This window comes from Metopolophium dirhodum, chromosome 8 (assembly GCF_019925205.1).
Source record: "Metopolophium dirhodum isolate CAU chromosome 8, ASM1992520v1, whole genome shotgun sequence".
Taxonomy (NCBI): domain Eukaryota; kingdom Metazoa; phylum Arthropoda; class Insecta; order Hemiptera; family Aphididae; genus Metopolophium; species Metopolophium dirhodum.
The window spans coordinates 8,243,389-8,268,747 of NC_083567.1; the positions used below are offsets into that span (position 1 = coordinate 8,243,389).

General features: G+C 28.7%; 2 protein-coding genes across 4 annotated transcripts; one reads left to right on the forward strand and one right to left on the reverse strand.

Annotated features, from left to right (window-relative positions):
* The first annotated feature begins 1,450 nt into the window (after positions 1 to 1,450).
* Positions 1,451 to 14,507, forward strand: LOC132950440 (mitogen-activated protein kinase kinase kinase 15). 2 transcript variants are annotated; one of them, XM_061021903.1, is made up of 24 exons: positions 1,451 to 1,469; positions 1,635 to 1,729; positions 2,022 to 2,194; positions 2,285 to 2,479; positions 2,546 to 2,715; positions 2,803 to 2,971; positions 3,043 to 3,152; positions 3,235 to 3,518; positions 3,832 to 3,991; positions 4,054 to 4,213; positions 4,287 to 4,456; positions 4,521 to 4,704; positions 4,769 to 4,902; positions 4,976 to 5,103; positions 5,170 to 5,474; positions 5,543 to 5,778; positions 5,925 to 6,080; positions 7,286 to 7,375; positions 7,572 to 7,968; positions 8,516 to 8,621; positions 10,407 to 10,599; positions 12,565 to 12,820; positions 12,932 to 13,008; positions 13,075 to 14,507. In XM_061021903.1, the coding sequence occupies exons 2-24, from the start codon at positions 1,657 to 1,659 to the stop codon at positions 13,277 to 13,279; spliced, it is 4,131 nt and encodes a 1,376-aa protein (XP_060877886.1). In that variant the 5' UTR covers positions 1,451 to 1,469; positions 1,635 to 1,656; the 3' UTR covers positions 13,280 to 14,507. The 2 variants fall into 2 exon arrangements, with proteins under 2 accessions (XP_060877886.1, XP_060877887.1); XM_061021904.1 differs by lacking the exons at positions 1,451 to 1,469; positions 7,286 to 7,375.
* Positions 14,508 to 15,438: 931 nt separating this feature from the next.
* Positions 15,439 to 24,549, reverse strand: LOC132950441 (uncharacterized). Of its 2 annotated transcripts, none has more exons than XM_061021905.1 (4): positions 24,383 to 24,549; positions 19,556 to 20,513; positions 18,841 to 19,484; positions 15,439 to 17,596 (listed from the first exon to the last, which is right to left on the reverse strand). In XM_061021905.1, exons 2-4 carry the CDS (start codon positions 20,496 to 20,498, stop codon positions 16,532 to 16,534), a joined length of 2,652 nt encoding a protein of 883 aa, XP_060877888.1. In that variant the 5' UTR covers positions 20,499 to 20,513; positions 24,383 to 24,549; the 3' UTR covers positions 15,439 to 16,531. The 2 variants fall into 2 exon arrangements, with proteins under 2 accessions (XP_060877888.1, XP_060877889.1); XM_061021906.1 differs by lacking the exon at positions 24,383 to 24,549 and adding an exon at positions 20,629 to 20,645.
* Positions 24,550 to 25,359: the final 810 nt, after the last annotated feature.

The following is a 25,359-nucleotide window of genomic DNA, read 5'->3' on the forward strand; positions in this document are numbered from 1 at the left end:
GGCGCAGGGAGGTCCCTTAAGTTGGGCGACCGGAGTCATTATACTTGTGTTACTTTTACTAACAAGGTTAAATTTATTTGTTAGGTTGCCGTCTGCCCACAATTTTAGCCCTGTGGGTTTATATTTGGGTTATAATAGATTAGTACAGTATAAAGACAATTAACATCAGCGTTGTGCGAATGCATAAAAACGCAAAATTCGAAAACTGCCTTTGTATATAACTTTAAAACGAAGTCCGGCTATCAAATGTTGATTGCACAATTGTTCTTAACTCGTTATAGTACATACGTTTCAAAAAAAAATATAAATATTCTTAAAATGGGCAGTAAACTAGAGTAATGCGTGAATGCGTAAAAATCGCAAAATAGTGAACTTCATTAGGCCATAACTTCGAAACTAAGTCCGGCCGACAAATTCTGATTGCACCATTGTTCTTAAATAGTTACAATGAGTAAGTTCCAAAAAAAAAAAAAATCGAAAATTTTTCATAGGGTGGTAAAGTGCACTTGTTCCATAAACGTAGTTAATAGTTATAGACCATAAACCTTATTCTCATACCCTATAGCTATTCCATGTTGATATTTTCTAAGACTGTGCTATATTAATATAATTATATAGTCCTAACTTAAAAGGTTCATCATGGATATAGCCCAACAGTTATTATTCTAAATCTTCCCGCCAACCGCCATATTAATAAACCTTATACATGCAACAGGTTAGGACATTTGGCTTAACATTTTAAATTATTGTACTAACTGTATAGTCCTTACTCCTTACTTAAGTTTTTTTGTTTGAATAATATTCAAGTTTTATGATTTAATATTTTAATAAAATTATATTAGAAAAACAAATACTATTTTGTTCATTGTTGGAACTTGGTTATCAAGTATATCTTGGTCCGTTATCAAGACGTTTACAAAACATATTGAAATCACGGATAATATCTTAGTCCGTGATTGAAACTCTTGAAATTACATAATTTTATCTATAAGAGTAGAGTATGACTATTATTTTAAAAATAAATTGCCGGGTCTTATGAAATTTGAAAAGACATATTATGCAATATGGATATTACACAGCTCACACGCCACAATTAATCGTAAAATTATGAAAATACGATTTAATAAATATTATAATTTGATTACTTAATTTACATCGATTCAATATTGTATGTATTCATGCCTTAGATCGTGCTGTTAACTGCTGTCTATTATATTAATCTACTATAGTTTTTGGTGGTTACGAATTAAGATAGTATCTTTATTATTATCTTAATTCCCGGTTAAGGTTAACTATTTCGTATTTTCGTTTACGAACTACGAAGTAAATAAAAGATTTAATAAAATCGCAGAACAATAATAAAATGTTTAATATTATCATTTTTATTTAAATGTACATTTGGCAACATTGGAAACCTTGAATTTTCATTTCTGTTATGTCTATAAGTTTTAACAATAATTATCTCTGAAGTTTGTAAATTTGTATTTACTATTTAGTATTTTGTAATTGTAATCAATTCTAGTTCAACTTATTGAGGAATTATCAATTATTTCTTATTCAAACAATTTCGTTATTATTTTTAACTATATATGTATTTAAAAGTCTCGTGTTTTCAGTTATTTTCTTTTTTACAGATTTAAAGCTAAGTATTATCAAATGATTGAATGTGCTCATGAAAGAAAGAACAACATGTTTGGCTCTAGCAGTAAGCTAGATGTCGAATCTACTGGTAAGATTTTTATTTTTATAACTAGGTAGGTACCTACGGGTACCTATAACCTATTGTATATATTAACTGATGAAGTAATAAATATTTGTGACTGAAGCCTAAAATATCATATGCATGAACCAATCTTACATTAATAAGTATGCATCTACTTAGCTTGATAAATAAATATAGACTGTTTGTGTGTGTAATATTTGTTTGTATAATTAACACCCACATACAATAATAAATAGGTATTATATATTCATACCATTAAAATGAAAAACTTTTTTTTTCTGTTATTTTTTTACTATAGGGAATTTGGCTCACAGTGCTAGTGTTTGTAGTGACATTTCAAATCGTACCAAAATGGATATTGTATGCATCATAGATGTCGTCCAGTCTAGTAATTTGGCACATCGTAAAAGAGCTTTAGAGGAAGTGAAACAAGCATCTATGATTGTTAATGCTAACTTATTTATTGTTTCGGTAATACCTATTATTATTTATGAATAGTTACTTATACTTACCTTCTTAGAATCATTTATTAACATAACTTTATTTCAACAATAATTTTAGTTTGAAAAATTAGATTTTGGAGAAACTGCGGAGTTGGATACATTTTATAATGCAGATGTAGCCATAGTTGATTTATCAATACAATTTCAGCAAAGTTCGTTGTTTTATCATTTGGGCTTACGTGAGAGTTTTGGAATGAAACAAAACATCATGTTGTATAATGATCTAGATACTGAAGTTACGTTACGACTAAAGGTTTGTAATATTTTTTATACGTATTTTAATTAATTTTGTACCTACATTTTTTAAATTTTTTTCTAGTTGTCATGTGGATCATATACATTTCTTTCATATAAATTAGCAGATTGTGGAACTTGTCTCACTACCAATACTTCATTTCAGGACGAGAGTGGTGGATCTACTTTTGAACCTAGAGTATCAGTTACAGTAAAATTAAGAAAGTTGTTAAAAGATGTCGAAATTCAGACTAAGTATGGGCAACCATTTTTTTTAAATTTTTCATTTGGTTCTATAATAATATTTGATTAACCACAAGTTGTTATTTTGGATTCATATAGAGTTCATATTAAAGAAAAATTTTTATCAGATTTAAGAAAAGCTAGAGATAATTACTCTGGTGAAGAGCTACGTAAAAAATTGCTTATAATGAGGAAACGGCTTGATGATCCACATGTTCTTTCTGGTGATGTAGTTCATACTATGTTGATATCATTTAGAGATGTACAGGTAGTTAAATAAATTAACAGCTTCAATAATAAATAACTTGTCAAATATTTTATAATTAAATTTTATATCAGGACTATGATGCAATGGTTCAACTTGTTGAAGATATACAAACTATTCCAAACAAAAAAAATTATGTACAAACACCAGCATTGCGATATTTATATCCTTTTGCTTTAAATAGGTAACTAAACAGTTTTTTTTAAACATTTCTATGCAATGATTTAATATAATTTAATTAATTTGTATTAATGTTACATGTTTAGGCGTAACAAACCGGGAGATCGAAAAAAAGCATTGCAGGTAATTGAACTAGCATTGAAGAAGAAAGAAAATCATATACCTGATATGGTTTGTCTATGTGGTCGTATTTATAAAGATAAATTTGTTGAGTCCTCATTTGAAGACAAAGCTGCCTTAGAACATGCTATACATTGGTATCGGAAAGGATTTGAAGTACAACCAAATGAATATGCTGGAATTAATTTAGCCACATTATTACTTGTTGCTGGAAATGAATTTTCCAAGTCTGATGAACTTCAACACATTGGTATGTTTAGAAATCACCTGAGGAAAAACACCAAAAAAAAAGTTCCCGCAATATACTTTCCCATATAGCATTTTTCAAGGAAAGCATTTGAATGAAAATTTTTAAAACATTGATTAAATATAATATTATTATTTACAAATATACACATACGTTCTATCATTTAATATCAATATTTTATTTAAATTAAATAAGTATAAAATAATAATTTTAAATCCATACAATTTGAATATTGTCAATAGACATATTTAATTAATCTAGTAACAATAATAATAATAATTAAAAAATATTAAATTTTTTATAAATTTATTAATAGGCATGGTTTTAAACAATTTGATTGGAAAAAAAGGAAGTTTATCATCTCTCAATGAGTACTGGGCTGTTGCAACATTTTTTGAAATTAGTGTTCTAGCAGAAGACTACGGTAAAGCAATTCAAGCAGCTGAATGTATGTTTAAATTAAAACCTTCAATTTGGTAAGTTAATTAAATATAGATTGTATACAACTTTGCAAGTCTCAATATACACTATGTTTTAGGTACTTAAAGTCAACAGTAGGAAATATTGAACTAATTGATAAGTTTAGGAAAAAAAATGAAGAAATTGAATATACACTAGAAAAAGACATTTTTAAATTTTGGATGGAATATTTTGTAGAGGCCACAAAAACAGAAATTGACGATAGCATTCGTTTTCCTGTGAGTAAAAATAAATAAATCTTTGATAATGCCATAAGTTATAGTTGTAAAAAAATATAATTTTAATTTTCAGATTTTAGTTTTAGAACAGTTAAAAGTATATATGCCTAGTTACGTTGTAGTGAATCTCGGTGCTGAAGAAAAATCTATCTTTCTATGCAATCAGTGTATACAATGCACTAGAAATATTTGTAAACAAGTACATAAGTGGTTGTTCGTTGCTAGTATGATAAGGGGTGTTAGGTATATTTACTTAATTGATAATGAATTACATTATAATATTAATTACATTTTTATTTATTTATAGTTTATGCAAAATAGATGATAGGTGTTTATTTTTATATGTTCATGCAAATTCTGATGATTTTCAAATGTATTTTCCATCTTCTCAATATCGTCAAAGATTTTATGATCTCATTAAAAAAATGACAGAGGGTGAAGAAGGGATGATGACTAACTTAGACGAGGATTCAACTGAAGAACCAATCAATGTAGGTTTTTGTTTTTTGTTATTAATAATTAATATCACATATATTAAAATTAATTTTTTTCTAGTTTGAATATGAGCTGAGTGATTCACAGACAAAAAAAATTCTTGGTAAAGGAACTTATGGTATAGTTTATGCAGCTCTTGATCTCAACACACAAGTACGAATTGCAGTTAAGGAAATACCTGAGAGAAATATAGGGTATTTATTTACTTTAGTTAATTCAAATTTTTGTATTTACATTTTTTATTGTCAATATATATTATTTTTTAAGTTATGTACAGCCACTGCATGAAGAAATAAAACTTCATTCCCAACTGTATCATCGAAATATTGTTCGGTATTTAGGATCAATATCTGAAGATGGTTTTTTTAAGATAATTATGGAACAAGTACCCGGAGGTTAGTTTCAATATTTAATTTCATATAATTTGTCTAAATGTTTAATGAAAAATTACTGGTTTTTAGGAAGTCTTTCTGCTTTGCTACGTTCAAAATGGGGACCATTAAAAGGAAATGAGCCTACCATTTCATTTTATACTAAACAAATTCTTGAAGGATTGAAATATTTACATGATCAAAAAATTGTACACCGTGATATTAAAGGTGATAATGTCTTGGTTAATACGTATAGTGGTGTAGTAAAAATATCTGATTTTGGAACTTCTAAACGCCTTGCTGGATTGTGTCCTAGTACTGGAACTTTCACAGGCACATTGCAGTATATGGCTCCCGAAGTAATAGACAAAGGACAAAGAGAATATGGCGCCCCAGTATGTTAAGTTATTATTATAAGTTATATTAATTAATTGAAAATCTAAATTATTTTGTATTTGTGTAGGCTGACATATGGTCATTAGGGTGTACAGTTGTAGAAATGGCGACTGGTGAACCACCGTTTACAGAACTCGGATCAGCAGTAGCAGCTGTATTTAAAGTTGGTTTTTATAAAACACATCCAGAAATACCGGTTGAACTCAGTGACCGAGCTAGCAATTTTATACTTAGGTGTTTTACTGTTGATCCAGATAAGCGAGCTACAGCTACTGATTTATTAGAAGATTTATTTATGAACGAGTATGCTTAATGAATTATAAATAGATTATTTATCACCTTTTAAAAAATTGATATAACCAATTCATAATTTTTTTTAATTACTTTATTAATTTACAATTAAATTAAACTTTATTAGATTGTTATCATAATGATGATGTTTATTTAAGGAAAAAGAAAACATCCAAAGCATTAATTGCTCCTCTTGAGTTTAATCGCAGTGTATCTGTACCAGTAGAGAAAGGTGTAAAAACTAATCCAATTTCAAGTAATCAAGAAAATATCAACAAAAATCCTAGTAAACAACGAGTATTGAAAGAAGACAGGTAATAAAATTAAGTAATTTTTATATAATGCTCTGTAATCCAGTTTCAATATTATTTAATTGTATTACTAAATGATTAATACTCTAAAATTATTTGAAAGGTTGAGGTTTTAAGCATGTTTTTTTCTATAATTCCATGATTGTTTTTAATACTATAGTTTATATTAATCATTTAATATGTAGTGTTTACCTAAAAACTTGAATAATCATAGAAAATATAATTACATAAACAAATTAAATACTTTATTTAAATTAAATTATATATTCTTTTATAACAGATTATCTGTAAATTGCAATACAAAGCCAATTATTTCTTAAACATTTATTCAAGACATACTTATACTTTTACTTAAAAACAATGTATTTCAAATTTTGGTTTTTTATTTTACATATTTTGTTAAATTGCCTTAAGCCCTTAAGTATGTATCTGTGCATTATGTACATGCGTCTGACCACTCTAGCAATTTGCAAACCGGCACATTTAAATTGAATTAAAAACTTATTTTTGGAATTATTCCTTATGTAGTGGGGGAACTGATTTGGTAAAAAGAGCTTTCCAAAACATTACTCTTAACCTGATCAAAAAAATTAGTTTAAATGGGCCTATGGTTTTTCACAATGAAATAACTTTTAATTTAGAAACCAACAATGTAATATTAAAGAGTAAGGATGTAGTATAATATTTTACAATTATTAGTTACCAGTGATTATTAACTAAAAGGTTTATATTTATTTATAAAAGATTAAATATTTTGTGATTAAAAATGTATATTTGTGGTTTTAGGTATTGTGTTTATTTGTTGGTTGATTGAACATTTGAAAAATAAATAACTGACAGTTTTTAAAGTACATGAAAATTTGTTTTTTGAGAAATAATCTCTTATACAAATTTAAAGGTACATTCAATGTAACTAATTGTGAATATATTTTCTATTTTAAGCTAGTTTATGTTAGTAATTTAAGAGCATATTATTATAAATGTATTAAAACCTCACATTTATAATATTTCCATTGCACCGATTGTTAAGCAATTATCAACTCTTTAAACAGTTAAATCCTTATTGACCAGCATTAGCAAATAATATTTTAATTAAAATTTGCATTATATAACGTTGCTAATGACAAATGCAAAACAAATGCTTCAGATTTATGCTACTAATGTGTTACTTAGTGAGGGCGCTTACATTGGAGTGTGTTTGTATACAGCTGGTTAACAATATCCCAACCCGAAAAGATCAAACAAGACCAGTTCCTTTCTTCCATCAGCTTACCAAACATGCAGTACTCTTACAACAGGTATATTTTACTCAATAGTTTAATAAACAAATATAATACTATAATAATATATTTTACACATCAGAGCATTTAATTATATAATAATAATCTATACAGTACCTGCAGACTGCAGTGGTGTATATTATATTTGACAACAGACTAATATCGATTAATAACGACTCGTGCCATTTTTTTTCATTGTCAAACTCGTATATAGTCTCGACGGTCAACGGTATAACAGGCGACAGTCTTCGGGTGCGTTGGTGTCGCCTGAAATCGACATGGGTACGGCGGGCAGCACAGCAGAAGCGGAACACGATGGGTTCTACAGGCTGAAAAAAGACTCGCAGCGGAGGACCACGCTGGCCCGGGTGTTGGCCCAAGACCAGGCCACGTTGGGTAAGGTGTGGCTTCAGTTTATACGTCGAGAGTTTGGGCAGCCCAAGTTGACCGGTGAGCACCTGGAGGTGTTGATGAAAGGACTCCGGGATTACATCACAGACCAAAATCGGGACGTTGTTGAGCGGACCATATACAGCCTCAAGGAGCAACTAAACTTCGACGCAGTCGCCGTGCACCAGCTGCACATATCATTGTGCTTATTTAAAGATGCGGTAATGAACATTTTACGTATATCTATAGTTAGACATTACTAACTATTATAAAATATCGTCCTAGAATATATTATGCTCCCGCGAGTATATAGATTGTTTTACAGTTATTGTACGTATAATGTTGTGTGGTATATGGTCAGCGGTTGGCGGGGCGTTAGAATTATAATTATTGTGGTTGTAGAATATAAAAACAACGAAATTACAAAAAAGTGAATTCATATTTATAAACATAGAGTATCATCCTCTGGACGGGTGTTGTCATTGTTAGTCAATACTCGGTAGGTGTTCCATTCAAAACTGCCACAGCCTACAATAACATTTAGCTTGGTCTTCATTGTATCTACACATACACTGATGCTGGTTCAAACTTCCCTATCTTGCACCGTTGTGTCTTAATGACTTAATAATATTATAATTAAGGATGTTACCGCGATGTCCCGGATTTCTTAAAATTTAATCTGGCTTCCCTTGCCTATATGTTCCTAAAATGTGTTACAATTTTATTTTGTACTCTCCTAGGACTATACCTATGTCGTTGTTGTTTCAGGCCAAGTCTGTATTGCGATTACACAATATTAAGCCTCATTGGATGTTCACGCTCGACACATTGGTGAGCAGTGCCGTGAATGCCGTCATTGCTGTCCTTAAGCCTGGTATTTACTATTTATTTTGTTTTAACGCATTTAACCTACCTTCGGCCTCTTAAGAGTTAATTAACGGACCAGGCCACCAAGGGGAAAAACCACAAAAATTTAAATACAAACCTTGAAAATGTTAAAAAAAATAATTTTGTATACAAATATTATACTAAAATAACCATCTTTAAATATCAAGCAATACACAATTATTTTATAAAACGAGCGTTAAAAAATGTCGCTGAATAATTGTATTCTTTAAATGTATTATTTGTATAATTGTCTCAGAATTTGAGGCCTCTTATAATATTTTAACTATTTCTCGTAGTGGTCAAACTAAATAGTACCTACTGCCAAATATATCACATACGAAAATTATCATTTTTATTGTTACCCCGGTAGCACATTGGTCATGTTTATACTATTCTGTTTCTGTATTAGGCCAGCGGTTCTCAACCTTTTTTCATTCACGCACCCCTTGACCACTCACTACTACTTTACGGACCCCCAAATGCCAATTTGTCATATATTTTTACATAAGATAGATATGAATTTACGAAATAAGTTTAATAATGAAAAATTTGATTTATTTTGATCAACATGCGCAATACATTGTATGTATAAAAATAAATAATAAAAATAATATTGAGTTAAAAATGTAATTTTAATGTGATCCTTGAGCTTGTTTGCTAGCACTTAACTTTTTGAAATCTGGCTCCACGGATGATAAATAAACTCGTAAGTCTGAACTCACCGAGAGTCTATTGCGGTACTTATTTTTAATAAATGTGTATGACGAAAAGGCTCTTTCCACTAATACAGAGCTCGTAAACGGTAGCAAAACATTGAATGCTTTGTAAGAAAGCTCAGGATATTCGTCTTTCACATTAGCCCAAAAGGTGATCAGTGATTTTTTTTCAAGAAATGCTGCTTGGAGTGAAGAGTCCGTTTTCAGTTCAATCAATTTTTCTTTTTCACGGGCTGATAAAACTGCAGATTTGAAATAAATTTCACTGAAAGGGAACATAATCCAGTGGTCTTCTTTTCCACATTTAGGGAAGTATTTTGCAAAAGCTGTTTTAAGCTCATTCAAATGTTGAACAATTTGGTGTTTGATGCCTTGTGATAAGTTCATATCAGTTTCACTGAGAAAATCATGCAGTGCTTCAAAAATTTCTGGTTGGTTATTCTCAATACACGTTTTCCAAAACTCTAACTTTTTAACAAAAGATTCTATTTTGTCATTAACTTGGAATATTTTATGTATGGAATGTTTTATCTGAATTTAAGATAAAAATAGTATGTAATTGTGACGAGCAACGCCACATTACCAGATTACATACAATCTTATCGTACCGCCACGCCGCCTAGAATGATATATTATACCTATTATAGTATTATACACTTATACTAAATCGTTTAAGTTACGAAAAACCTATTTACAACATTTACAATATTTCACTACTAGTTTCACAAGTAATTTCAATTAATTACAACAAATTTCAATTTTTCCGCCATGACGCTTTTTTTTCCGGGGACCCCCTAATACCTACTCGCGGACCCCTAGGGGTCCGCGGACCCCCGGTTGAGAATCGCTGTATTAGGCTGTAGATCACTGGTCCGTATCCTCTGGTCTGTTTGGACTCTGACCGGTAAATAACCAAAACGATAAAATAACATTGTAATTTTACATTTTTTTGCACCAATTATTTCCGTGTTTCGACCGGGATCTACTTTGTCGAATTTAAAGGTTTATATTGAGTTTATAACATCCTATTGGGACATTGGGTTCTTTCCGTGTAGAGTTCGAAGACAACCTCGCGGCCAAAGATACTAAGCTAGATGGTAGCGTCTTCTCCGCCATCACGGACGACACGAAAACCAGCTCGCCGTCGTTCGGTTCATCAGTAAAATCGCACAAGACCGACGACAGCTACCTGGACGGCCCGTCGACGAAGAGCAGGCGTGCGATTATGTTCCAGGCTGAAAACCACAGGTAACAAGTCCTTCCCGACTATTTATACATAATATTATTATGAATAATTATATACTGTTTATATTAGTTATTTCTTATAACGTGCCATAAACAAGGCCTAATTTGTGGCAGTGGCGGCGTGAACGTAGTCGTTCCCCCGTTAATGTGGATGGTTAACCCATAGATGGTCAACCCGCCCCCCCCCCCTTCCCCACACCAAACTTAATTCATTAAAGTACATAAATTATTTGTAAATTATAAACGAGTCTATCAGTACCTATCATTAAATTAACCACCCCCACATTTACATGAAGCGATCACTTCATAAAATAGCAATACACGCCCCCACTAAAGGGGATGCCACAAGGGTGTATTTTGTGAAATGACGCCTAGGTGCAGTGATCGTAGTATTACGAACAACTTATTTCATACTATAATATTAGTAGTTACGAAACGTATGAAAGTAAATAATTTTAAAATAATGATTGTTTGTTTTATTTGTTGTATCTACGTTTAGCTAACATGGTTTATCTGAGGTTTGTATGTATATATTTTGGGTGTGTGCATGTGACCATAATTTTCCTGTTCAAAAGTGAGACACTTTTTGTCTTTCTATTTTTTTTTTTTAATAATTAGCGATACTAACTGGATGACATTAAACGCGTAAAACCATCAGGGGTGCTAATTTTTATTTTTATCAAACGTCATATTATCGAATAAAAATTGTATTTAAAATGTTCCTGAATGAGGGTAAAAGCAGGACGCATATCTCAAAAGCCGGAAAATACCCGTAAAATGGGTCACTCTCCAACAGTACCTACGTATAAAATATTTCGGAAAAAACGTTAAATGATAAAATTATCATAATATTATGATGATATCCACTTTTTTAATATTTAAAATTTAATCACAATCATTACCTATATGGGTACAATAATTTGATTAAATTATTAGATCATTAAAAATGTTTGCAAATAAGAATTATTAATTTATAATATTCAATAATGTAGTATTCCTAAGCAATTTTTACGTTTTTGTTTTTGTATAAATGTGTGTTTTCTAATCCCGAATTTGCTGGTTTTCTCTAAAAAACATAAGTTTTTCCAAATTATTATTTTACCACGAATAAATCTTTTAATAAAAAAAATTAAATAAGTAATACACCTTTATTTTTTGTTACCTACCTAGCTAGGTATTAAAAATGATAATGATATATTATGTTGTAAAAAGTTTTTATTAAAAACAAATGTGATATAATGATATTAAAAAATTAAACCTCTTAAATTGAATTATAAGATAATTAAATAAAGTAACTATTATTCGTTTAAAAAAATGTATAATATACATCATGGAAATAAGCACACTTGGGTTGAATGGTATTTTCCTCAATTCTTTAATATTATAACATCACTTATCAAATCATTGGTTATATTTTCGGTATGTTAATTTTTAGTCCTAGTCGTAAAAACACTACCTTCTCAATATTTTTAACTTGTGTTTAAAATATAAGTTTAAATATTTAATGTCAACATTCAATACGATATTATTACGATCATTTGCGCATTCGTTCAATAGGTACTGTGTATTGTTAAATTTAACGTAAACATATAGCCATAATATAGGTGTATACATAATATAATATAGCTATAAGTCTGCTAACAGCTATTTCGTAATTTCGTAAATATAGCTACAAGAGAGATAATATTATTACTTAATGAGTTAGATTATAATCGCACATACAATTTTACAATTTGTAAACCGGATATAAAATAAATCATTAAAAAATTGTATTTAAATCTTATAGGCTTAAATATAAAAAAATCAGTATTTTTGGACTTAAGGTGGAAAGTTGTTTAAACGACATTAAAATTAAAACCTGACGAGACTTGTATTCGTAATAAATTGGAATCTACGAAGTCGAAACGATGGTATATTTAATATTATTTTACTATATTTTTTTGTATATCAGAGTTATGATTTTAATAGATTTCTGGAAGAAGTGTTGGAGTGTCAAAACACATTGCTGAAAAAGATGGTGGAAGATCAAAAGGACCTGATGTCTTTGTTGAAATGGACTGCTGAACAGAACGCTGCCATTCGTGGAGATTACTGTTGCAGCTCTTGTCGGAATTGCTCTCGAGAGTTTAGAGATTTCGATTACGAAAACAATGTGGATGGCCGTTTCAAAGATCTAATCAAATGGCTTCGCGACATTGGTATTGACGAACACTCGATAAAAATAGTAAGTTTTTATATATTTATTTTTTATAGGATCAAAATCTGATGGAATTTGTATGTCCAGAAGTAGAGTTGAAATTCAGCGTTTTGTAATAATTATGATCGGTTTTTTCAGTTGGTCAACGAACAGTTTCTGTTGGACCAAATACAACTCGAGGTCACAAGAGAAGATTTAAGAGATCTTGGGTTGAAGTGAGTAATAATTCTGTAACCATTTGTAATTTATTGTTTTAACACTGTTAAATTTGTATCGTTTAGACGAGGTGTTGAGTTGAGGCTGTGGAAAGAAATCGAACGGCACAGAGAAAATAACTTATCGTCATCTGATGGGACAATGACGTCTGTCGCACCGCAGCCTTTTCTACCGCCATCTACTAATATCAATAATTATGCCTTCGATGCACTGCAACAATTGCAGTCAAGTCGTCATATGAGCAATCACATTAACAATAACTATGTGTAGCAGTAATAATAACAATACTGTGTTGCAGTTGTGTTCCATTTGTCACACTTATAAGTTACCTATCACCGTTTATTCAAGTATAGATATGAATAAATAGGTAATGTTTTTTTTTTTGTATAATTATTACAGAGTTTACGTAATAACAAATTGAAAAATTGTTAATGAAATAATTTATTCTAATTATATACTTAATAATATTATAACCACTATGTGCAATGTCCTTATAATTATTATATTAATAAAAACAATATAGTATTTTTTGTTATTTAAATGCACGAGTTAAATTGATTTATTTTAACGTTAGAATACTATAATTTATTATTATACATTGTTATAATATGCACATATGATCATTGTTTATAAGGCCATAGTCATATTGATGAAAATAATTAATTATTAGTTATGACCGAGTGCAATATTGTAACATTTTAGTTCCGAGCAGTAAATGTGTTGATATTACAATGATTTGTTTTTAATTTTAATTTTTGTAAAAAATGCTTCAATCAACTTCAATGGCACTTATTCATAATTTCGTAATTGCATATTAATTATTAGATTTTTATGTTAAGGACATAAGAACCGGTGTTAACTTGCACGCCTTGTAGAACAGTCGGATTTCATTAACTTTTTTTATTTTTAAGATTTTGCAGGTTGAATCAAAATCCGATTTTCATCTATAAGTATAGAAGCTAAAATATGCATTTAAATAATGCACAATATTTGTTATTTTTCAAGCACCTTTTAAAGTATAATAAAAATTCAGGTTTTAATCTGACCTGCAAAAAGTTCTAATCTTTAAGATAACATATCATTAATATAATATTGAATTATTCGGAGTATTTCGATCTATAAAAATACAATTTTGGACGAGTAGTTGATTACCTAGTTGCTATAATTTATAAATATTTTAATTTTTAGAAAAAGATTTTTTTTTAAATAATTACTAGAAATTCGCTAGACTAAACCGGTTTAAAATTATCCCGCACCGAGTGCATTATTTTTCACACCGGTTTAGTGTCTTATGTTAAAATTATTAATTAATTTTTAATATCCAATTGTCATATTATAATATATATAAATACCTACCCATGAATTATTTTCAAATTACAACAAAATAACTAAAACTGTTACTCTTTGTTTAAATATCGTAATTTTGTCCAAATTTAAACTTCAAACGTCTATCAAAAAAACTGTATTTATATATTTTTGGTTACAGTTTAAAATTACTTATGAGAAACCCTGTTCTACATTTTGAATCATTAACTATAAAAATTGAACATTTTATAAATTTTAACTACAAAATAATTTGCAAATTTTCAGAATTTTGACATTTCAATAAGAAATGCTTATTAAAAAAAATCTGGAGCAATGTATTTTTGATATATTTCAACTGTTATTCTAACAACTTATGAGGAACATTTTAAAACCCCTTAATTTTTAATGAAAAGTCTTTAATGGTGAGGTGAATCCATTTATTTGTTTTAAAAATATCAAAAGTAGATAAAATGCTACTTAAAAAAATTAATAACATAAAACAGTGGTTTAAGATTTTCCTTGATAAAATAAAATGAATAAAAACTTTTAATAAACAATATTACTTATAACTTAGTTAAAATAACTACATAATAACTTAAATACTAAATAATAGTACATAGATTAAAAGTGTACCTGTTTGTTGAATGTGTAGTATGATGTTAACTAAAATCAAAGTGGTTTTTTTTTTATTTTTGATTAAATATATATTCTTGTGAACAACTGTCTAACATATGAAAAATATACAAACATATAAATTGACATTCTTGTATAAATCTAGAACACATGAATGTGTTTAATAAAATGACTACAATTTGAATAATAGATTTTTTTTTGTACTTGTTAAGAAAAATTGGCTATTGATAAGAATATTTTGCAGTAAATTTACACAAAGAAAATCCAAAAACGGTTCACGTATTACTAGATCTCGGTAATTGATACAAGTATAGTAAAAAATGAAACGGTTTCAAGTCACCCAGATTGACAGTATGAAACTAATAAATTATTCATTGTATGAATATTTTTTTGGCATCGCTTTCCAATTTTTCTTTGTAAAAGTTTTTTCCCAGCAATTGACCATTGATTATTATTTATTGTACGGTTGCATATAAATAACTCCATAACACTGAATTGAAAAAAATTATTTTGATAATTTATTAATGCTGATATATTTTGTATTTGGTATATGAATATCATTTACTTATATAAAATGTTTTAGTTATAAGACCTATGATCTATGAATACAACCATTACATAAAATTATATATAATAAGATTAATAAGTATGTAACTACATATGGAAGTAATATTGTATACAAGTTAATTAATTTATTTTCTTTGTTTTCTTATTCTTTCTAATAATCAAACTAATAATATATTAAACAAAAAAAAAAATGGATAAAACGGCTGCTAGACCATAACATTAACTTAACCTTAACCATAAATGTCCAGACCCGTTACTCCACCCATGAAATCATGCATTAAAAAACATGAAATATGCATGCACTAGTTCACTAAAAATATGAATTAAAAATTTCAAAATAAAAAAAAACTTACAATTATGTAAATGGCTTGAAAAGTAGAAACTTTGGAAAGCAATAAGTAATAAATAATATTGTACATCAATTCAAGTATGGTATGTATTATACTACAGGTATCTAATTTGGCCAATTAAGAAACAAAAAAAACAAATAAAAATTTGTATGTACAAATTTTTAAAATGTGCCAAGTACAATTATATACTTAGAATGATAATGTCTTGAAATCAAGTATGTATCTTATGTATTCTAAATTCAAAAAATATGCTAAATTATTTAATCAGTTTTGCTTATGAAGCAAGTTATACATAACTGAATATAAAGTACGGAGTACACAAATGCAATGTCTAAACACTATGTAAATAACAATCAAATCCCAAAGATGTACATAGGTGTTTGTCTAGAACTCTTATATTATAAGAAAACACATCACAATTTTATATACCATTTAGGAACAAAACTATTCTAAAAATATTTTTCATAACAAAAAAATGAAAAAAGGAATATTACAAATATTTAAATAACAAGGTATAAAATCTCTAAAAAATATTTATAAATTAGCAATTCTTAAAAAGACAATGGATGTAATTAACAATAAGTTGAATTGATGATAAATTATGTCAAACGATTGCAAAATTCAGTTAATAAAAAAAAAATATCATCAAAAATACAAAAAACAATGGTTAATCTTCTTCATCTTCATCATTACCAAATTCCAACATTTTGTTTATTTTATCTGAGGCTGTTTTGAAATCAATGGATCGTTTGGTATTTCGTTTTTTGTTGTATTTTATTTCATCTTCCAGCGTAATTTTGGGAGCTTTAACTCGCTTCAATGCTTTGGCCTCAATTGATTTACTCAGTGGGGTGGGTGGTTCACTAATGGCTGAAGGTTTGGCGGTTGAATTCCATTGATAACTGAACAATGGAGGCGTCACACTCCTGGATTGGTCATTACCTGATGCTACACTTAATTTTCCTGGAGATGCCATAAAATTAAAATCACTGACATTACCATAATCAGCATGGTCTATGCAACCAAAAAGGTCAGATTCTGTTGACGAACTGTTGGGGCAATGCATTTGTTTGGTTTTAGATTTATCTACTTTCAACTTTTTATGTGTTTCACTGTTAAAACTTTCATCACATTTGTTTGTCTTAGATCTGATTGCCTTTACACATTTGTTATTACTTTGATGGAGAGCAATTGCTGACCCTGATACATTTTTTTTTTTAATTTCTTTCACAATGCTTACATGTCTTGTAGCTGTTTTACTTTTGGGTATTTGTGGCGTTTTTTGCTTTATGGTTTTTTCATTTTCTTTAGATTTGGAAAGTAAACTAGTTTTAAGTTTAGATTTGTCTACACTGCTATTGTTGGAGTTTGTGGTTTCTTTATTTTTGGAAAGTAAACTCGTTTTAAGTTTAGAGTGGTCTACACTGCTATTGGTAGAGTTAATGGTTTTTTTATTTTCTTTAGATTTGGAAAGTAAACTTGTTTTAATTTTAGATATGTCTACACTGCTATTGGTGGAGTTTATGGTTGTTTTCATTTTAGATTGTTGCTTGGTATGGTTTTTTGTTACAGATGAGTTTTCTAATGTATTATTTTTTGATTTTGTAGCACTGCTTTTATAACTGTTCAATATTTCTGATTTATTTACTGATGTTTGATTGGTATGTTTTGTATTATTAATACTACTCATCAATGTTTTTTCAGGTGTTTTTGGCTTCAAAAATATGTTTATCTGTAAATTTAAAATAACATATTAGTGAACAAAACTACTAAAATTTTGTTTAAGATAAATAGTAGTTAATTTAACTAAGTTTATAAGATAAGATTCATTTATACTCCCATCAATAATATTATATTTGAAACATTTAGTTCAGGGATGGCCAAAGAAGATTAGTCCAGTAGAAACAAATCATAAATCTTAGTACCCTGGTACAAATGTCTATAACCCTTGTCTAAGCTGTTTAATATTTCTTTTCCGGAAGTAAAATAAATATTTATGTTATAAATATAGTATAAATACAATATAATGACCATTTTAATTATAATATTATAACTGTAATAATGCATAATTTAATATTCATTTTTTTAAAAATCTTTGCAATGACTTTACAAACATTAAAAAAAATAAAAATAGTAAATAGTAAAAAATAATTATATTATATTATTTAAAATCATTGCTAATTTAATTTTAAAATAATATTATTAATGTCTTGTCAATAATTTATTAAGATTGATGCTAATGTTGTTAATTTATATAATATAATATAATAAAACGTTTCCTGACTGACTGATCAACTTAGTCTAAACCATTGAAATTTTCATGGTTCCTTTGTACCACCATGTAGGGTACCAAGAAAGGTTTTCCAAAATCTGCGAGGTAAAATCAAGCATTAAATTGATACGTTTATCGCCTTGAATGAAGAAATTATAAGTTTATTTATAAAATGATTCTTCTACATCAGCAGTCCTCACTAGGAATTTAGAAAGGGCCAAATGTAATTTTTGAAAATTACTTGCAGGCCGCATACATTTTTAATTATAATAATTATAAAATATAAATACAAACGGACAATAAACAATGACTGATAAACTGTTCATACAGGACTACGCGGTGGAAATGATTAAACTTATAATCGTAAGTACCTACGTATCTGCCCAACAGGTAATTCAATACAAGTTGAAAATAGAAAGATAATATATTTTTGCAATGACTGATAACAGTATATGGAGTTAGTGATCAAACAAGATACCTTGCAAGTAGCACTACAGTAGTGCAGAACACATATTATTACTAGTGGACCAAAAATAATAAAAGTATTATTATACATTTTGTTTAGTTATAAAACTAGTAAAATGTGGTTAATTCAGAAAAATGTAAAAAGATTAATACTGTAGTATTTTGATAACTATTTATACTGTTGTTCACACAAACACATAAATTATGTTTTTAATATAAATGTATTAGAATAATTATACCTGTTCTTTTAAGTGAGATTGTCTTCTTTTGTTTATATTTATAGAATCGTTAACACTATCCAGCTTTTGTCGTTTGTTTGGATTATTGTTTAGATTCTGACTTATCTTCTTTCTCAAAATTTGACTTGGAGTTTCAAACATAGTGGACTGTTTTTTTGGTTTTTTTGGTGTGGATGCTAGTAATAATGGCGTATGTTCACAGAATCTACGATGTTTAATTTTATTATGTTCAGTTTCAGCATATTCAGACAATTTTCTTTTTATATTTGTTTTGTGATTTGCAAGTGTCATATTTTTACTGTAAGTTGTTCCTTTTCTGGTCATACTTGCATCAAGATTCACAGCAGATTTAATTGGTTTGGCAATTGGTCCAGCAGGGGAACTTATTGAAAAATCAAACATTTGTTTTGTTTTATTTTCAACCCCAGTTAGTTGTTTCACAATTTTTCTCCATGTTCTTGGAATGCCATTGACCGATATGCATGTTTGATATAGTTCATTAGGTGATCCACCAATGATATTGCCAACCAAACGGTATAGTCCATTTTTGGTTTTGACTAAACTATTTTCTTTTCTGCCTTCTAAAACGCCAGCTTCGTGACGCTTTTCAACAACTGTCTGCTTATCTTCTCCCAACAAATTTCCTAAAATATAAATAATTTTGGTTATATTAAGAAATAATAAAAACATCTATTAAAATAATACATTAAATTACCAGTTAAAATTAAAACAAATTTTGATGATTGTTCTGATGATTTGATTAGTTTCATATTCAAAGACCACATAGACAAGAATTTTTCAACATTTTCTAATACATTTAATTGATTGTTTTGATGTTGACTTGCATTACTCTTTTTTGAGGTCTCATTTTTATTTTCTGTTAATCCAACAATAATTTTAAATCCAACATCTTCAAGAAGTGATTCAATTGAATTATTGTCATCATTCATGTTTTCATTTTTATGTGATTCAGATATTGATTTATTCTCTTCAAATGTTACATCAGAATATGTATTACGTGCAGTTGGTTGATTTGTTGATAGAGATTTAGAATGCTGAGCAATTTCAAGAGTATTATTTTCTTCAACAGTCACATTATGATTTTGGCTTACTTTCATAACTGTGGAACTTGTGGAAGGTGATTTATGAGAATCACAGCTTGACTGTTCAATACGAGTTAATACCACTTTAGGTTGAAGACAATCTGGTGGTTTAAATGGATTTGAAAGTTCGCTAGGTTCGATGGAATGAAAATTATTTTCTGGTAATCTCAACATGCTTTGGTCACTAGAACTAACCATTGACATAGTGGTTGGTGGTCTATAGTTAAAACTTGTAGATGGCCTGTAATTGAAACTTGCTGATGGCCTAGCGTAAAGTGGAGCGATATGTGATGAATTGGTAATCCGAGAGACATTAGCACCAGCACGATGCCCATCAATGATAATGCGTTTTACACGTTTTAAAAACATATTAAATTCAATATCAAATTTACGATAAGGATGCACTTTCAAAAAATCATTCAATATACTGTGAAGTGCAATAGTTTTCTCTTCTATAATATCTTGAAAAAGTAAAGCTTCGGATTGAGAAGGATAAACTGGAGGTGCCATAGGCATTTTAAATGTTGAATCCGTTGTACTTGTTTGGTTGCTCATCTTGAATTGGTATAACTAAAAAATAAAAAAACAGTTGATACATAAACAAATGAAGAATGAATTTATATTTTTTAAAAACTATTATACCATTATACTATAGCACAGTTTAATTCCAAGAACTATTACTAACTTTTAGTGCTCAAATTTTCTCTTTCGGTTGTCTTAAATAGTCTAATTATGATATTGTCTGTCTCACAAAAGAAAGGTATCTTGTCTAAACGAAATATGGTCATTCTTGCGCATCCCCACCTCTCACCACAACTAGTACCCACCATAATCGGTTACTTGCAACAACAACGGCCATGGTAGCGAGTTAACACGAGCGGTGTATAAACAGCAGTGGTATTGGGTTAACAATATTATATTTTTATTTTTGGTTCCATTGCCTTTGAGAGCAGTAAAAATATTTTAATTTCAAACTTTAAAGGGGATTTCTAGTATTTGGTACCATTTTGAATTTTCTAGAAATAATATAATTTTAAAAATACAAAATATTCAATAAACCATTGAGGAACACAGATAATTGATACCAAGGTAAAAAGTAATCATTCTTGAAAGCGTGGAGATGATTCAAAGTTGTTTATGTCATAGTTGATCTACCAAAACAGATGATAAACAGCCTCCCTGATAAACCAGCCTATCTCTTGGAAGAAAGGTATGGAGATTGGATTGATGAGCACTCAAACCGCAAAATTTCATAGGTTTCTATAGAAGCGATCGGTAATACAGTTATGAATCCTCAAACATCTGAACAGATAGATGTAGAAGAAGAAAACAGTGAGAGACCTATATTAAATAAAGAAATTGTGAAAATTAATAGTGTCCTCAGGAAAGTAGTTCAACATCGTGCAGATGAAAAAGAAGCAGCATTGAGCTTAAAAAGGGGGTGAGCTTTGATCATCAAGTTGCTAGACAAAGCAAAAAAACAGACATCACTCGATACTATTTTTTCAACAAACTTTAGGAACTTCAGTTAATTGAAATATTACACCTTTTTCCAAGAATGTTTCTAATAAGCAAATTCTACAGTACTGTATTATGAAATCATTGATTTAAGTAAATAACATTTTTGCCTGTCTTAACCACCCGGTGCCATTTTGTCCTCAAAAATACACTTTGCGGGAATAACGATACCGCCTTGTAGAATCGACCAAATTTCATAATTTTTTTTTTTAATTGCTAGAGGGAAATATTTTACAGCCTGCATTGATCTCTGTTTTTCAATATTTTATTCTCAAACTTTATAATATGTCTAAGAAAGTACAAGATAAAAAGCATTTTTTTTACAAATTTTTTAGTACAATTATTTGAAATAAAATACAAAATCAGAGATCGATGCGGGTTGTAGGAAGACTTCTTCTTTTGAGGGAAAATTTGAAAAACTAGCACCGGAACCTTAAAACTTAAAAAGGGGTAGAGATAATGTTCTGCTGTACAGTAAGCGTTAGTGTACTTAGTCATTGAGTAAGTCTCAGTAATATATGTATTAAATTTGAACTCAATGATAAATAATTACATACAAGAAACATATACGGTGACCGTAGTCACTACATGTTACACTTTAACTTTCTTCATATAGAAATATGTATAGAATATAAAAATGGATGTCTGGTAAATAAGTTAAGTTCCCAAATATCCACAAATAATGTATGCTTATTTAAACAACAACGAAGTAATCAAAGTAGTTATTCTAGTACTTTCCTGTTATACGAGACTACATCTATTATCATAACTACCTTGATTGTTTTGTAAAACATTACAATCCTGTTATTAAAGACTACCAAAATGTGCACACTTTCCTATTGCCACAGACTATCATATTTTTTATTCATCATAGTTGATTCTTTTATTTTTTTTAATATGCAAGTATTGGCCAAATTCAAATTTATTATATATATAAAAAAAATGAAATAAAGAAAAGATTTTAATACCCAGTAATCATTCGTAATATATTTTACAGTTTACACTCGGCGTACGGCCAGCCACTAAAAACAATAAAATAATAATAATACAAAGAATAATATTATCATTGTTGTTGCCGAACACGAAAAATATCCATAAATAAAATAATAAATAATTATGGGAATGGCCACATTAGAATTATATAAAAAAAAATAAATATCGTTCTGCTATTGTGGTAGTCACGATAATAGCCGTAGTCTCGTATAACAGAAAAGTACTGTTATTCTTTGATTAAAATTTTTCATCAGATAATTAAAAATAAAAACTTGTGCTTATACCTTTATTTTTTAGTTATATGAAACATTTATAAGGAGTTTTGAATAACATTTTCAAGTAAAATTGAACATTTTTTAATTTTGAGGTTTCAACACTTAGTTGATTGGGTAAAAAAATATTTGTGGAATTAAACTTTTTTTTTTAAATTCCAGTAAAAAAATTATGAGAAACATTGCATAAACTTATTATAGTTATATTATAAGTTTTAAGACTAAGCAAAATGTTTGAAATTGACAATTAGCGAAAAAAAATCAAAAATGTTACATTAAAAAAGGTAAAAATATTATGAAAACTATACTATGTGAATATAGGAAATGTTAATATAAACATTTGGTGAAGTATCTTTGGTTATTCGTTTTTAATTAGAACAAAAAAAGAAAATCACTTTAGCCAAAAAGTTGCTTTATGTAAAAATTTCTGTTTCTCTAAATTATTCTATGTTTTTCCCAATTATTAAGAAAAGTACTGAGAATTTGAATGTTGACTTCCCAAAAGTACCAACTAGATTCACTTTCCTAAAAAGATGTAGAAGATGAAAATTTAAGCGTTGTTTTTACTATAAATTTTGTATACACACACAAAAAAAACCATATAAGTTCATCTTTATAAAATCTTTTATTCATCGCTCTACCCAAAAACTAAATCTAAAATAGATACAATAAAAGGTCCCTTATTCTTACAGAAATTTATTGATAAATATCAAAACTGGCATAGTTACAATTTTTTTTTTAGGCAATTTATAATCAAATGTTCAGTAAAAATCCCCTATATAACAGAGTGATTATGTCAGTTTTTATAAAACTAGATGACAGATATTTATATTAAATATACTACCTATAATAATAATATAAATACACAAAAGTACTCTTTAAATAGTAGGAAAAAAATTTCCATTATTAAAATTAGACAGATTTGTTTCATACTATATGATATAGTCTATATCTATATAATATGTAAATCAAACTTATTGAAAACATATAGTATAAACATTGTAGAAGATTAACAATAATTACATAATCCGTATTTAATTCTTTTTTTTTAATAATTTTATAGAAACTTTATTTTTTTCCTAATTTTGAGCTGCTATGGGGAATCATGTAAGCACTAGTTCTCTGCATGGAGCATCGTATATTGAAATAACAATACACCATAGTTATCCTTGTTGAGGGATAAAACTGTTTCTGTTCACCATTACCTCCTCATAGTTTAGATAGGTATTAATTACCTATAAAACCTGAAATCACTAAATCTAATGTACATGTACCCACTCATTTTAATACTGGGTCTATTTATTTTGCATTAATACTGAGCTGTTCACCCCCATATACCAAATTACTGTATTAAAATTAAGCATAGGTATAATGTGTATATAATTATAAATATATTGGGGAACAGAATACCTAACCTCCTATATTTATTATTATTTATTTTATTATATTTATTAAAGCACATTAAAATGCGCCACACTTACAATATTAAGATTCATTATATAAATTATAACTCACAAATTAAGATTCAGCAGTAACAGTTTTAGTTGTATCAATAATTATTAATAAGTAATAACATTCGATCTATTGTACTTTATTATAAATTTATTATAAATTCCGTGTTATGGAAACGATTACTCTTATAGAAAACAAACTTACTTCTATGTTAAAGACGGTGGTTGGTCCGGGACGTCGACTATGATGTACTTTAAACGCTGATCATGTCCATGTAAGTGAATAATGTATTGATGTATAATAAATAATAATATGATTATTTGTTATGTGATGTCATTTTAAAAATTCAAACTACCTACAAAACATAACCACCAGTCGTTATAAAATGGGGCGAAAACAATACAAGGAACTAAGAAGGCGCTGGGCCAATGACTGAATGGCGATACGCTGAATAGGCACAGTGCGACCAACCGGCCGGCAGTGTTTCGGATGTCGATGCGGTGATACCGTTTAAATACGTTACCGTTTGAAAAGTGATTTCACTATAATATTATAAAGTATTGTTCTATGCGGATAACAATATAGATATATAATATAGGTAGGTTATTGACTATTGTAGCCGTGTACTGTGTAGGTACCATAGAGTAATAAAGTAATATTACTCTATGGTAGGTACCTACAATATTAATTTTATTTATTAATATATAATTTATAAAATAATTCTTATAAATTATTTATATTCAGTAAATTCCCGGTATAATGTTTCTGTGGATGTTTTTTCCTGTTGCGGAGATTTTTTTTTCAATTACCAAACTGAACACCTTGAATTAAGATGTAGGTACCTTGTAAATTATACCTATGTGTATAATATTATTCATGTAATCATGTTGTATACAAATTACAAAGTGTAACCGTGCAGAATTACCTGACAAATGAAATAACTTGTGTTCTAATCAGTAATCAATGTTTAAAATAATTTTGCTGTACATTTAAAGGCGCTTGCGCTACATGTACATTAAAGGTAACGTTTATTTTTTTATTTTTCATAAACTTAAGAGCGCCCTTATACCAATAACGTCCGGGCCAAAAATACCCACTTGCCTCTCCCTCCACTAGATCCAGCACTGAACTTTCATACTTGTTTTAAGATGGGTACCTATATTTAATATTTATCTTATAAA